Genomic DNA, 12,536 nt, shown 5'->3' with positions numbered 1-12,536 from the left:
TTTATTATATTTATTACCTTATATCAGAGAAATCAAGTCATCCTGTCCAGCCTTCATATACATTGTGCAAACGAACGACCACCACGGGATTGTCCAAACAAGCCAAGCCATAAGCCAAACATATCCAATACATCTCGCCATAATTGGACTCTTGACCAGTCCAATCCTATCATTCAAGGTTTGCACAAGGTCCTCAATCATAATACCAACTGCCTGAAAAGTGAAGAACACTATAGCAGATGATTCGCTTACAGGCATGCCAATGGTAAGATCGGGCGCCAGGTGGATTAACCCAGATATGTAGAATACAACCAAGTTCTTGGTGTGGCGAGTAATTGGCGAAGCCTTGGGGAGATTCAATATGTCGTATACAACCCAATCGGCATGATCTGTCAGGAAGCATCTCCAGGTTTGATGCCATGAAATGCTATAAAAAGAGTCAGTACTGATGGATGAAAGTAATAGTGGAATAGAAACTAACCCCCACCATCTGCGAATACTATAAGCCTCTGTAAAAGAGCCAAACCAAGAAGGCCACATGACAGGCTCACTCAGACCCAAGCCCACTAACACGACAGCGATCACGTTGTAGCAAATCTCGCTGGTAGTGCCAATTCCAGAAAGCCAAGTAACGGTTGAAATAGCTCTCTGAAGAAGCTCGTACGGTGTTACTTCGTTTAATCGCGAGAAGAATCTAACTCTGTCACCAGAAAGATCCTCGCGAGTTGGTTCAGGCTGGAGACCAATGATGGCCATGTAAGCGATGGAAGCGCAGATGACACCAATGCGGGTCAATAAAAATCGACCTCGTGATGGAATATAACTTGGGTCTTTGGAGGAGAACGTAGGTGTGTTTCGGGCTGGTCTGGGTGTTTTGATGCGGCGCAGATTCCACTGCATGGCGAGAGCCCATATGAGGCGGCTTAAGAATGATCCATCGCCATAAGCATCATCGCCCACGAAAACAGACTTGGGCGCGGTATTTTGCTTTATGTCTTGTTTCAAGGTCCTATACTCAGTCTTTGACAGACAGAGCAGCGAGTTGCCATTAAATGCTTGAACCCAGGAAAACGTTACAAGAAGGCATCGGATACTAGCGTTGTCCGATACGGCATAAGCGGTGCGATCACCAATGAACGTCAATAGAAATATCGAAATACAAGCAACTCGACGAATCCAAGCTTGATCCTTGGTTGTGAAGCCTAGGGCAGCTGTACAAAGGAAGTGAGCGGCTGTGAAAGAGCCGAGAGAGAGGCTCGGAGTTGGGTGACTTATGAGAAAAAACATAGTGATTGGCGGCCGTTGATGATTATGACGAGGGTTTGGATGCTTTGTTTCCAAGTAGTCTATCGCATCTAAATATTAATAACGACAGTTACTTCTCTTTAATGGATAGTCATTGGTAGTCTGGTGCGCCATCTTAGCCCTTCTTTACATTATTCAAACTTGTGAAAAGATGGCAAGGTACTTGTTTCAAAGCTGTCGGTGTAACATGTCTCCTACAGTATAATCGGTGGCCGAGAGAGTCCAGGGTTCGGGCCGTTGCTGGCATTAATCTAAAGTAGGCTAACTCGGAACAAATTGCATTACGGTATTAGCATGTACTATTCCCATAACGCTTGCAAAAAAACATCGCCATTCAATTTTAAAATCCTGTTCGGCGAAGCATCCAATTCTCTCGGATAATATCTTTACCACAGCCAGGATGACCGTGGAAGTTGAGAGCGAAAAGAACCAAAGTGCGGCTTCCAAAGAATGCTCTTCACCAGAGGAAAGCGACGCAACTCTTGGAAACAATTCTCCAAGCACTCCAGGGACAGATTATCCCAGTGGCCTCCGTCTCACCTCTCTGATTGTCGGGCTCTGTCTCGCTGTACTTCTAGTCGCTCTCGTAAGTATCGCGGTCTAGTTAAGATGCCTCCCGTGTCTAACTATAGAATACAGGATAACACAATCATTGCGACTGCGATACCTCGGATTTCCGATGACTTCAAGTCCCTCGACGTTATAGGATGGTATGGCTCATCCTACCTCCTAACAACATGCTCGTTCCAACTCCTCTTTGGGAAATTATACACCTTGTTCGACATAAAATGGGTTTTCATTGTTGCAACGGTTCTTTTTGAAGTTGGCTCAGCAATTTGCGGAGCTGCCCCGACCTCTGAGGCGCTCATTGTCGGCCGTGCCGTTGCGGGACTGGGATCTGCTGGTATATTCCAAGGTGCCATGATCATTATCGCTTATTCTGTTCCCCTGGAGAAAAGGCCTATGTGTATGTGATTTCTGACTGAGCGGTGAAATTATTCTAACCATGAATTGCAGACAATGGCATGTTTGGATCTGTTTATGGCGTTGCGTCTGTTATTGGACCATTGCTGGGGGGAGCCTTCGTTGACCACGTTACTTGGCGTTGGTGGTAAGTTGTATTCACAAGACAATACAATACAGAAGAAGGCTGACTGAGCAAAGTTTTTATATCAACCTACCCGTAGGTGCCGTTGCTCTGATTACCGCCATATTTACCGTTCGTATCCCGAAGCAAAAGCGCCCTTCCCAAGGCTCCTCCTGGATATCCTATGTACATGATCTAGATCCCATGGGGACCCTTTGCTTCCTTCCCGGTGTCGTATGCCTATTGCTCGCTCTGCAGTGGGGAGGAACAAAGTTTCCATGGAGTTCCGGCAAGGTCATAGGTCCTCTTGTCCTCGGTGTTGCCCTCCTCGCTGCCTTTGTTGCTGTCCAGGCGTGGAAGGGAGACAAGGCTACGGTACCACCTCGAATATTTCGCCAAAGGACTCTTGTGTCTGCGAGTATCTTTACTCTCCTGCTCAGTGCTGCCTATTTCACGATCGTCTTTTATATACCTATATGGTTCCAAGCTATCAAAGGCGTTTCTGCTGTCAAGTCAGGAATTATGTGTCTCCCTATGATTCTGTCAGTGGTCATTTTCTCGCTTGTGGCAGGTGGAGGAGTTACAACCGTCGGGCATTATGTGCCCTTTGCTTATGCAAGCTGTATCTTGACCACCATTGGGGCAGGCCTCATCACAACTTTTGAGACGGACACTGGCCATCCCAAATGGATTGGATATCAATTCTTATTCGGGGCAGGAGTTGGTTGTGGTATCCAACTGGGTATCATTGCATCCCAGGTTGTTCTTGAGGAAGCTGATATTCCGATTGGAACTGCCATTATCACACTCTCCCAGATGCTCGGCGGTGCAATATCTATATCAGCAGCTCAGAGCATCTTTGGTAATCTCCTTGGGCATAGGATTTCACAAACGGTGGGAGAAAGTTCAAATCTTATAACACAAGTCGGAGCTACGGATCTGAAGGATGTCGTTGATCCTAAGTTTTATGACAGAGTGTTGAAGGCATATAACGATGCACTGACAGAGACTTGGTATCTCTCGGTAGCCCTGGCTGCACTGTCTATTGCAGGAGTTATCGGTATGGAATGGAAGAGTGTTAAGAAGGCGAACACGGCCAAGTAGCATGTCAAAATCGTACAACCAAGCTTTTCTTATAATCTGCTGCTAGGGTTTGATATTCTAGAGTTTCAAGTACTCTTTAGAGATAAGTACAGAAGGTGTTAAATACCCTTCTTCAAGATGTATATAAATATTAAATTGAGGGAGAAATAACAGTTTGTTAGGATATGTGGATACTTTGCTTATGGTAGAGTCATTGCATATAAGATAAACAACGAATGCTGCCATTGGCGCGTCCATAAACATATACCTTGTATGATCTCGGTCAGCCTGAATGCCCTATCATCAATTCGGGTCCCAGCTTCGGCCACCGAAGTTCCATCAAGGTATAACATTGAGGATTAAAATGAAAAATTCGAATTCGTACTAGCTTCCAGCTAGATGAACTGACCGTCATCCTACATGGTAATTGCAATCCAAAGTTCAGCTCTCCAGCTCACAATGCAGCCACAAACTGTCAATGTAGAGTGACACCAACTTTCGGAGGCCGATTGGCTCATTTAGTTTCCATCTGTGACATGCGTCCATACCATTACCTACCACTATCCTTGTTACGAGATGGCGTAGCCCATCAAGGTGCTCGCCCCCGTGGCATTTCCTACGCGTGGGGGAGACAAAGTGTCCGAGGGCCAGAAAAAGTGTCCGGACCGAAGGCTCAGCAGATAACACAACTAATAAGAATTGCTCCATTTAGCATTATTCAGGACCAATGCTACTGTAGATCATTGCCCTTTCTTTCTCTCCCTGAATCTTCTGATCTGGTGTCAATCAATTATCCAACATCACCATGATTTCCCCCATTATCCTCATTCCATTATTGGGTGCCATCGCCTCTGCGCAAACAACAACTGTCGATGTCCTCTTTCCTGTTGAGGGCATCAAGTCAGTCTACGGTTCCGTAGTGGCAGCCAGTCCCCAAGTCACCACGTTCGCCCTTCACTGCGGTGAAAAAGTCGACAATGTTCAATGCGAAATCATCGGGACCCAGACCGTGGTCGTAGGACCCGAAACCTTGTCCATCAACTACTCGTTTGATGGAAACGACAAGGTTTCTTACTTGTAAGCCAGTTTATCAAGAAACCTCTCGTCAACCAAACTAACCTTCCATGCTTAGCTCCGAGGATCTGAACTGCAAGATCAAGACCGCCGAAGCGAGCTGCCATATCTGGATCCAGAGCGTGAACTCGGCTGGCGAAAAGGTTACCACGTCCATATCGAAGTATGAAATGAACACCAAGACCCGCCTGATGCCCGCCATCATCACCGGAGGAGCTGAAAAACTCCAGGCCGCAGAGGCCACCGCGACTCCCACGCCGGGTGATAAGACATCCGCTGCTGGAACTCATGCACATGAGACGCACAAAGTTGCTGGAACCTCTTCAGTGCCCACGTCTACTCCATCCGAAGCCACAGGCGATGCAGCTCGGGGGATGTCACTCCACGGTGCAATGGTCGGGCTAGTTGCTGTTTCTGTAGCCTTCCTGATCATGTAGTTTGGTGTTGGGATGATGTGTATTGGGAATAATGGGCTAATCGTCCTGAAGATTAGGTGTTTCTTTCTCTGTAGGTAGATCTATTATATCAGTAAGAAGTTTGAAAGAAAGTATGAGTAAGGTTACATGCTAGTGAAGCTTGTACTCGGATACATTCATGTATTTGCTTTACAGTAGTAATGTAAACTATTGCTGATTATATAGGAATTACAAAGTGCACCATAATCGGTAATGGTTTAAATAGAAAGTTCCGACAATGGGCTCTTGCAAAATTCCGTTCTATTTAATATATAATTTCTGCTATTCAAAGCCTTCATGTAGTCCCAGAGACTGAGAGCTTCTCAACGTTCCCATCTTAATCAGTATATCCTTCTGCTCTGGTGTCCATACCTCCTCTACTTGATCCGATAACACAGGTACCTGACCTTCCAGATGCCTGGACACAGTTTCCACCTCACCAAGAACCCGAATTACATTACCGCCAAGTACTTGTGCGATAACATCCTCTGAGAGTCCACGCTCCAGAAGCTTTCCAACAAGGAGCGGGTACTTGGATACATCGTCCAAATCTCTTGGCCCATCTAGCATACCGTCAAAGTCAGAGCCAATGCCTACATGCTCAAAGCCTATTCTTTGACCTGCATATAGGATATGGTCAATGACATGATCGATCGCAGCCCCTTGAACTCCGCCGACGCTAACAAGGTTTGGGAGAAAACATATCATTACAAGGCCTTTATTTGTCTTGAGAAGATCTAGGACCTCATCTGTGACGTTGCGAGGACTGGGTAGTAGCGAATTACTGAGTTGGTGAGATTCATGGTTCCCTCGTTGTGAAGTAGCTGAAGACTTACCAAGAGGAATGAGAGAATATGACCGGGGCTTGAGATACTCTTAGTACTTGTATCTGAGTGTCCATGTTTGTGTGCGATAAGTCGATCATCCTGTGAGGGTCAGTACCAGCAGTATTATCACAAAAGGAACTTGAGACAACTCACATGCCGATACGGTTCATCTCACGTATCATATCCAGGCCATGGCTAGATAAACCCCCATTTGTACTATTTCCGTTCTGACATACTGTTAGCCAAATCTTTCAGCCGACCTCAAATACTTACCGACGAATCAGCATATCGATTATCATCATCGTGACAAAGAGTGATGTATCTGACACCAAGTTTATGAAACAGCCTTACAACGGAAGCACTGTCAGCAATCTGATGTAGTCCTTCAACACCGATCAAACTAGCAATCCTTCCTGATCTAAAGATCGTTTCAATGTCCTTGGATGAGTTTACCACCCCAAAATAATCAGAAAAGTTCTCAATAAGTAAGTGAATAGTGTCGATCTGCTGCAAAGTCTTCAACAGGCACTCAAGCTTGCCGAGTCTATCGTTGGTTTTTGGACTAAGATGAATCAGAACAGTGACGGTAAAATTCGAACTTGAAGTAGTCGAACATTGGTATAAAGGCACTCCAGAATTGACCACCAATGAGGCCTTGTCTTAGTCGAGTCAGATCTGTTTGGCCGATAGGCATATCTTGAATCCCAGGATGAAAGAGCTTAAAGTTGTTTCGAAACCATCCACGAATCATGTAAGGAAAGTCATTGTGTCCATCTTTATTAACCGTGAGTAACGGATTATGATGGTGAAAGTTTCACTAACCGATCAATGGAACCCTTTTCAGCAGGGCATGGGCCTGGGTCAAGAATTCATCAGGTATTGGAGCCATGCTTCATCAAGTAAATGGTTTCCAGGATAAAATAAAGCTAGCACTGAGCCATACTTAAGTAGTTCTAACTAGATCCTTCCACCGTTCCGACCCCAAATACAGCTGTGTATGGTATCGTAGTAGAGCCACATGATAATAAAAACTAACCTAACCAACTGCCCGACCCAGGGGTCTACATTACCGTCCGAATTTGGTCTTCGCTTAACTCTTTTCATTATACCATTGAGCACAGGCATCCAAAAGCCGACAAAGAGTGACGCGCCGAACTCTTCATACTTGGAGAGACTTTTGTGATATGCAGGTAAACCGCGTAGATAGTCTTGGTACGAGGCAGGCATGCCGGATTCCTCGGACCCCTGAATCAATAACCCCTGCCATAGTCAGATCATAGTAGCAGCGTGGGTCCGCAAAGCCTACCATGTACCGAATGCTCGGAAGTGCTTCGGGCCGGAATGGAAATCTCGCCATCAAGGTCCGCACCGGAATCTCCTCACAAGTCGCCGCTCGGCCCGTAAACCCAGTTGAACAAGTCCGGGCTATCAACTCCATCTCGACATAGGCGACGCCCGCTCCTTCGGAGACTATCAGCCGATGATATTCGTCCCGTGATAGCAAGTAAGCCATCCCATGCACCGGCGGCGTCGCTTTCGTATCGTCGACTGGAGTCCTCTCTCGAATGCCGGCCATGGCGGGTTCCTTGTACGGGACACCGAACACGTCGAAGCAGAGGACGTGAGTGGACACAAAGACAGGCCGAGAGTCTTTTGGGCTTAGTCGCCTTTTTTTGAGCGTTGTGCTGGCCATGTTGGAGCCGTAAGCGAAGTACCAAACCATGTCGGTGCCCTTCATTGTGAAATGCTGGGATGTGGGATTTGGAGATGTAGATGATTAGTGCTGCCGAAATGGCGCTATTGTAGATTCCTATATACTGTAAGGAGGGTTGACAGGATGAATAATGCGGCCCGCCTGTATGGTCAACTAATCGGAACATCTCAGCGAGCACTGCATTTGAACTGTATGGCGTCCTTTTCTTCACTTCCTCATAATCATTCGATAGCAGCAGCCTTCCCAGCAAATCCATCAAACTTTTACAACTGGACTCCACTTCTTCACGATGAGTTTTGTACAGCATTTGACTAGCCAAGCTGCAGAACTGCAACATGTGCCCTTTTATTACGGTATTGCCTTGCTACTGGCGCTGACCTTTGGCATATACCGTATGGTCCGACCGAAAGCGAAGCACAGATTACCAGTATTCAAACTACGAGACAATAATGTATTGGCTGTTCTTACCGAGGCGTACAAACAGGTCATTCATTTCCTGACCCAATTCTCACCTTCAGAGCTGACTCGGTTTTGTAGTACCCGACTTCGCCTTTTATGCTCGAATTGCCAGGGATGGAAATGGCTGTTCTACCGCCCGCCGATGTAGACACAATTCGTGGGCTCCCCGAGTCAGTTGTGTCAATTAAGTAAGTTAGTCGACAGTAGCTGTCTGTTCAACCCCTAACAGTATTCAGAAAGCACCATTACGACGTTTTTCTCGGAGAATACACCTACATGGGTACCAAGTCAGACGAATTCGACTCAGCAATGCGCAACGTTCTCACCCGCAACACCCCGGCCGTTCTCGAGTCCTTCACCGAGGAGGTCGAATATGCAATTTCTAACACAATCGGCCCATGTCAAGACTGGACGCCTGTTGTTGCTCGCAAGGCCATGTGCCGAGTCGCATCGCTCATGTCTGGAAGGGCATTCGTGGGACTTCCACTAAGTCGCGACCCAGACTGGGTCGAAGCCAATGTCAATTATACAGCTGATGTCTCCAAGGCTTGGATGATTCTCAAGATGATACCTCAGCCGATCCGGTTCTTCGTCGCTCCATTTCTCCCCCAGGTACGAAGCTTGAAGCGCCAACGGAAGAACAATGAGGCAAAACTGGCACCACTTTTAGAGGAGAAGCAGAGCTCATCTCCTACTTCGGCTAACAAAGAGAAACCCGTTGGGGGAAATTTGCTCGACTGGTTCATTTCTCAGTACAAAACGACCCCAACAGTTCAGGAGCTTGGCAGAGATCAGCTCCTGGCAACGTTTGCTTCGATCTACAATTTATCCAACGCCTTGACCTACATTGCCTTTGATCTGGCTGCCACTCCTGACGACGAAGTAGAAGAGATGCGAAAGGAGTTGTTCCAAGTTCTTGGAGAAGATGGTGTAATTGATAAGAACTCATTGGCCAAGTTAAAAAAGCTGGATAGCTTTGCCAAGGAGTCTCAGCGCCTGTGTCCTCCATCACTAGGTAAACAAAGACATCCTCCCGCTTCATGTTTCACCGTACTAATCGCAGCACAGTAAATATTCCCCGTATCGTTACGAGCCCAGAAGGACTCAAGACATCTACCGGAGACGTCCTTCCCATGGGAACACGTATGACCATCATGAGCCACTTCATCAATCACGACCCCAAAGTATATCCCGAGCCCGAAAAGTTCAACCCATTCCGATTCTCTACACTTCGTGAGGTTCCAGGGAACGAGACTAAATACCAGCATGCATCGACAGGTCTTGACAACATCAATTTCGGGCATGGTATTTGGGCATGTCCGGGTCGTTTCTTCGCTAGCGCTCAGATTAAGGTGGTCCTTGCACATCTGCTTATGAACTACGATGTCAAGCTTAAGAAAGGTACGAACAAGCCAGGACAGATCCATTATGGTTTGGCTATTCTGCCTGATGCGCAGGCCGAGATCATGTTCAAGTCTCGGAAATAAAGTAAGCTAGCTACCCCAGTACTAAGCCAGTGGCGTCTATATTTAATACAAATTCATAATGAGTATACGATTTGCCTATCTAATTACATGGCAATAAATCAATTACGTTAAAGTGTATCTAAGGTAATTATTTTAACTGTGTAAAGTGCGATATGTAAAAGAGTACGGAGTACGGATAGAGGCTAACATGGTACACAGCGGGTTTTATCAGATAAGAAGAATGCAGATAAGATAAGATGTACCCGGTTTAGGGTGTCGGGTAACATCCCAATATCCTAGGCCATTGTTGTTTAGTATGTAGAAATACTTTGTAATATTCCTCTTTTTATTTATATGAATTCGATATCTTAAAAATAAAATCATTCCGACTTGTGAATAGTTCGTTCGGCAACCTTGATAGCTCCAACCGCAGAGTTCCTTTGTGAATCTATCGTCAGTGGCTTCCGACCGGATACCCTAGACGCTAGTAAGCCACCAGGGTTCTCGGTTTTCGGAGTACTGTGAGTTGATTTCTCAAAGCGGGCCGAAGCGTTCCATCCACATCCCAGATGCCGGCAAGCATTCCAACCCGAAAACAATGGTTACCTATATGATTCAATACGAAAGATATATAGATAGCGTTAGCAGAGGAAGCTCTGCATGGCTGTTAAGCGGGATCATCAAACCGTTCTCCACTCCACTCAACTAATACGAATTACTTCATTTGGTATTCTTTTATTGTCGCTCAGACTTGCTCACGAGCCCCTGTTACATCATGTCTCCGTCCATGTTCAGCTTCAATATTGCTTTCACTCAATCCGTGAACCCGCCAGATCAGACCATTGTTCTCAACGAGACGGAACTCTGGTATGGGATTCGACGAGGCGGCCGCAACCCCCACGACTTTGCACCATATGTAGCCTCGTGTGAGGTTATATCTGGCACAAAGAACGAGTTCCGTCGTAAGCTTACCCTTGCCGATGGTGCAGTCCACACAGCGGCCGGTGAGGATCTGATCCAGGATGTTATCATCGCCCCACCACTCCATGTAAGTCCGCCCCCACATTCTGGGATTGGTGTCAACTCAACTCACACCATCTAGGTTGAAGCAAAAACCGTCACAACAGGCGCCAAAAGTACATTCCTGCTATCCCACGGCACAGCAGAGAAACAGGATAATGAGCGACCTGAGCTCTTCCTGACAGCCATGTATGAACTAAAACTTGACAGCGTTGAGCCTGGGACGCAGGCTGCTAAGGACATAGAGGTCAATTATACAGCTCTGGCTAGAGGGGCTTGTGAGAACGCTGTTAAAGATATTCGCAAGTGGAAAATTGAAGGAAAGCTAGCTGTTTGGCAGAAGGAAGACAAGGAAGATAAGTAGAGGACCCATTAGAAGAGTGAGACACTGCTGCACAAGGCTAAGCATGCATGCTTTCTTGCCACTTTGTAGAACACTGGGCACAAGCCGAAGTATGAGGAATTGATACAGTCCACAAGGGTTTCATGGATGAACACACGGCATTAGGGAAGTGGGTGTTGGTAGAAGAATCTAGCCTATTGGACACCCTATACGCGTAGATTTATTAAGCTTGATTGACACCACGAATGATTCGAATCGGTGCACACTGCGCGATTTCCGACTGACTATCGTTTAGCGAACATGGGCGCATGGGGGCCAAGTTAGTCGATGTAACCTTGATGGCTAGCAGTTTGTAGCCAACGGCTTTGCTGGATCATGATCCAGTATCCACAACTCTGCCACGGCTGCACTGACTAACGTAGGATAAACTTGACGACCCAGCCAATAGCACTCTCGTTGACTGTATTCGAAAGGACACATAAAGAGTAGTCTCAATTGCATTATTCTCAGCCACCCTGGCGTCACGGTGATATGACGGTGCATCAGAGGGAAAAGCCTGCTCGGTTGAGAGCCGCGTGCACTGAATGCCACAGTGCCAAGGTATGGCAGAACCAACAAGCTGCAGTGATGTGATTGCGGATCGACAAGGCTGACAAGCGCGCACGTCAGGTTCGGTGCAGTGGGGAAAAGACAGGCTGCGCTCGGTGTCGACAAGCGGGACTCAACTGCTGCTACAAAGTCTCCATGGTTGGAAGAATGTCACGCAAGAATAAACAATTGTCACAAGTGACAGGAGGAAACCAAGGGCCTTCACAGCAGAATCAAAATGGGGACCAGCAAAGAACACGGCATAGCTCTACCAGTGTTGACTTGTCACAGTCTGCTCTGGCATCACCTTCAAGCAATTCTGCAACCTTTGAAGCTTTTGATTGCTTTAGCACTGGCACTGGCACTGGTGCTGATGCTGGTCTCTACGGCGATTCGACTCTTGGATCCAACAGGTCAAATGATTTCCAATCAGGTCTGAACTTTGACTTCAATATGGATCACATGACACTCGACATAATAGACATGGACGGCGATTCAACAATACACGCCAGCGGAGGACCACCACAACAATTTCCTCCTAGCCCAGAATATTCGAGCTCTTCGGTAGCTGCATCCTTGGCATCAGCTACAAGAAAAATCCAGTTCGATGGTCGCCAATTTCCTCATGTTGCCGCACTATCCAAGATCATACTCATACTCGAACACCACGTCCGATCCAAAACACATTCCATTGACGAAATTCTGCGCGTTAACAAAGCATGCTTGACAGACCTAGCCACTATAATGGACCAGGAGGAGTACAAAGCTTGTCGTAGCTGTCACATGACTGTATGTTCAGTGCTGGATCTCATACTGGTACTATTTGAAGGCATGGTTCAAGGCCAGGCATGGAGTCATCAACGAAACTCAGCAACGACATCACCAATTTTGCAGTTTGGCGTGTTTGAGCTGGATCCTGAGGAGCAGGTCTCGATGACAAAAAGAATACTACATAAGGAGGTGCAGCGAGCTTTGAAGATTGTTCACGAATTCTCTAAGGATGTTCGTGGAACTGGAGCGGATGGGCAAAAAAGGCTCGTTGCTCAGATGTGCACCTTGTTTTTGAGTAGGGGTGAACTCCTTCTAAAAGGTCTAGACAGCGGATCTACTTAATA

At 46.7% G+C, this 12,536-nt stretch overlaps 7 protein-coding genes across 7 annotated transcripts; 5 read left to right on the top strand and 2 right to left on the bottom strand.

Moving 5' to 3' along the window:
* Positions 1 to 18: 18 nt before the first annotated feature.
* FSUBG_10557 (toxin biosynthesis protein) lies at positions 19 to 1,287 on the bottom strand (the record flags this gene model as incomplete). Its single annotated transcript, XM_036675146.1, has 2 exons — positions 19 to 427; positions 482 to 1,287. 2 exons carry the CDS (start codon positions 1,285 to 1,287, stop codon positions 19 to 21), a joined length of 1,215 nt encoding a protein of 404 aa, XP_036533999.1.
* Positions 1,288 to 1,705: 418 nt separating this feature from the next.
* FSUBG_10556 (ABC transporter) lies at positions 1,706 to 3,496 on the top strand (the record flags this gene model as incomplete). Its single annotated transcript, XM_036675145.1, has 4 exons — positions 1,706 to 1,891; positions 1,945 to 2,272; positions 2,323 to 2,416; positions 2,470 to 3,496. The coding sequence occupies 4 exons, from the start codon at positions 1,706 to 1,708 to the stop codon at positions 3,494 to 3,496; spliced, it is 1,635 nt and encodes a 544-aa protein (XP_036533998.1).
* Positions 3,497 to 4,280: 784 nt separating this feature from the next.
* FSUBG_10555 (uncharacterized protein) lies at positions 4,281 to 4,986 on the top strand (the record flags this gene model as incomplete). The annotated part of the gene is made up of 2 exons (XM_036675144.1): positions 4,281 to 4,552; positions 4,608 to 4,986. The coding sequence occupies 2 exons, from the start codon at positions 4,281 to 4,283 to the stop codon at positions 4,984 to 4,986; spliced, it is 651 nt and encodes a 216-aa protein (XP_036533997.1).
* A 300-nt stretch (positions 4,987 to 5,286) lies between these two features.
* On the bottom strand, positions 5,287 to 7,569 carry FSUBG_10554 (microsomal dipeptidase precursor; the record flags this gene model as incomplete). The annotated part of the gene is made up of 6 exons (XM_036675143.1): positions 5,287 to 5,788; positions 5,841 to 5,930; positions 5,985 to 6,058; positions 6,105 to 6,393; positions 6,868 to 7,091; positions 7,138 to 7,569. The coding sequence occupies 6 exons, from the start codon at positions 7,567 to 7,569 to the stop codon at positions 5,287 to 5,289; spliced, it is 1,611 nt and encodes a 536-aa protein (XP_036533996.1).
* A 265-nt stretch (positions 7,570 to 7,834) lies between these two features.
* FSUBG_10553 (cytochrome P450 monooxygenase monooxygenase (lovA)) lies at positions 7,835 to 9,491 on the top strand (the record flags this gene model as incomplete). The annotated part of the gene is made up of 4 exons (XM_036675142.1): positions 7,835 to 8,029; positions 8,083 to 8,192; positions 8,241 to 9,019; positions 9,073 to 9,491. 4 exons carry the CDS (start codon positions 7,835 to 7,837, stop codon positions 9,489 to 9,491), a joined length of 1,503 nt encoding a protein of 500 aa, XP_036533995.1.
* A 754-nt stretch (positions 9,492 to 10,245) lies between these two features.
* On the top strand, positions 10,246 to 10,854 carry FSUBG_10552 (uncharacterized protein; the record flags this gene model as incomplete). The annotated part of the gene is made up of 2 exons (XM_036675141.1): positions 10,246 to 10,518; positions 10,573 to 10,854. 2 exons carry the CDS (start codon positions 10,246 to 10,248, stop codon positions 10,852 to 10,854), a joined length of 555 nt encoding a protein of 184 aa, XP_036533994.1.
* Positions 10,855 to 11,577: 723 nt separating this feature from the next.
* On the top strand, positions 11,578 to 12,534 carry FSUBG_10551 (fungal zn(2)-Cys(6) binuclear cluster domain protein; the record flags this gene model as incomplete). Its single annotated transcript, XM_036675140.1, has 1 exon — positions 11,578 to 12,534. One exon carries the CDS (start codon positions 11,578 to 11,580, stop codon positions 12,532 to 12,534), a length of 957 nt encoding a protein of 318 aa, XP_036533993.1.
* Between the last annotated feature and the right edge of the window lie 2 nt (positions 12,535 to 12,536).

The sequence above is a fragment of the Fusarium subglutinans genome (assembly GCF_013396075.1).
Source record: "Fusarium subglutinans strain NRRL 66333 chromosome Unknown NRRL66333_c0000184, whole genome shotgun sequence".
Taxonomy (NCBI): domain Eukaryota; kingdom Fungi; phylum Ascomycota; class Sordariomycetes; order Hypocreales; family Nectriaceae; genus Fusarium; species Fusarium subglutinans.
The sequence above is the reverse complement of the archived record's forward strand: the minus strand, read 5'-3'. Positions and strand labels throughout refer to the sequence as shown.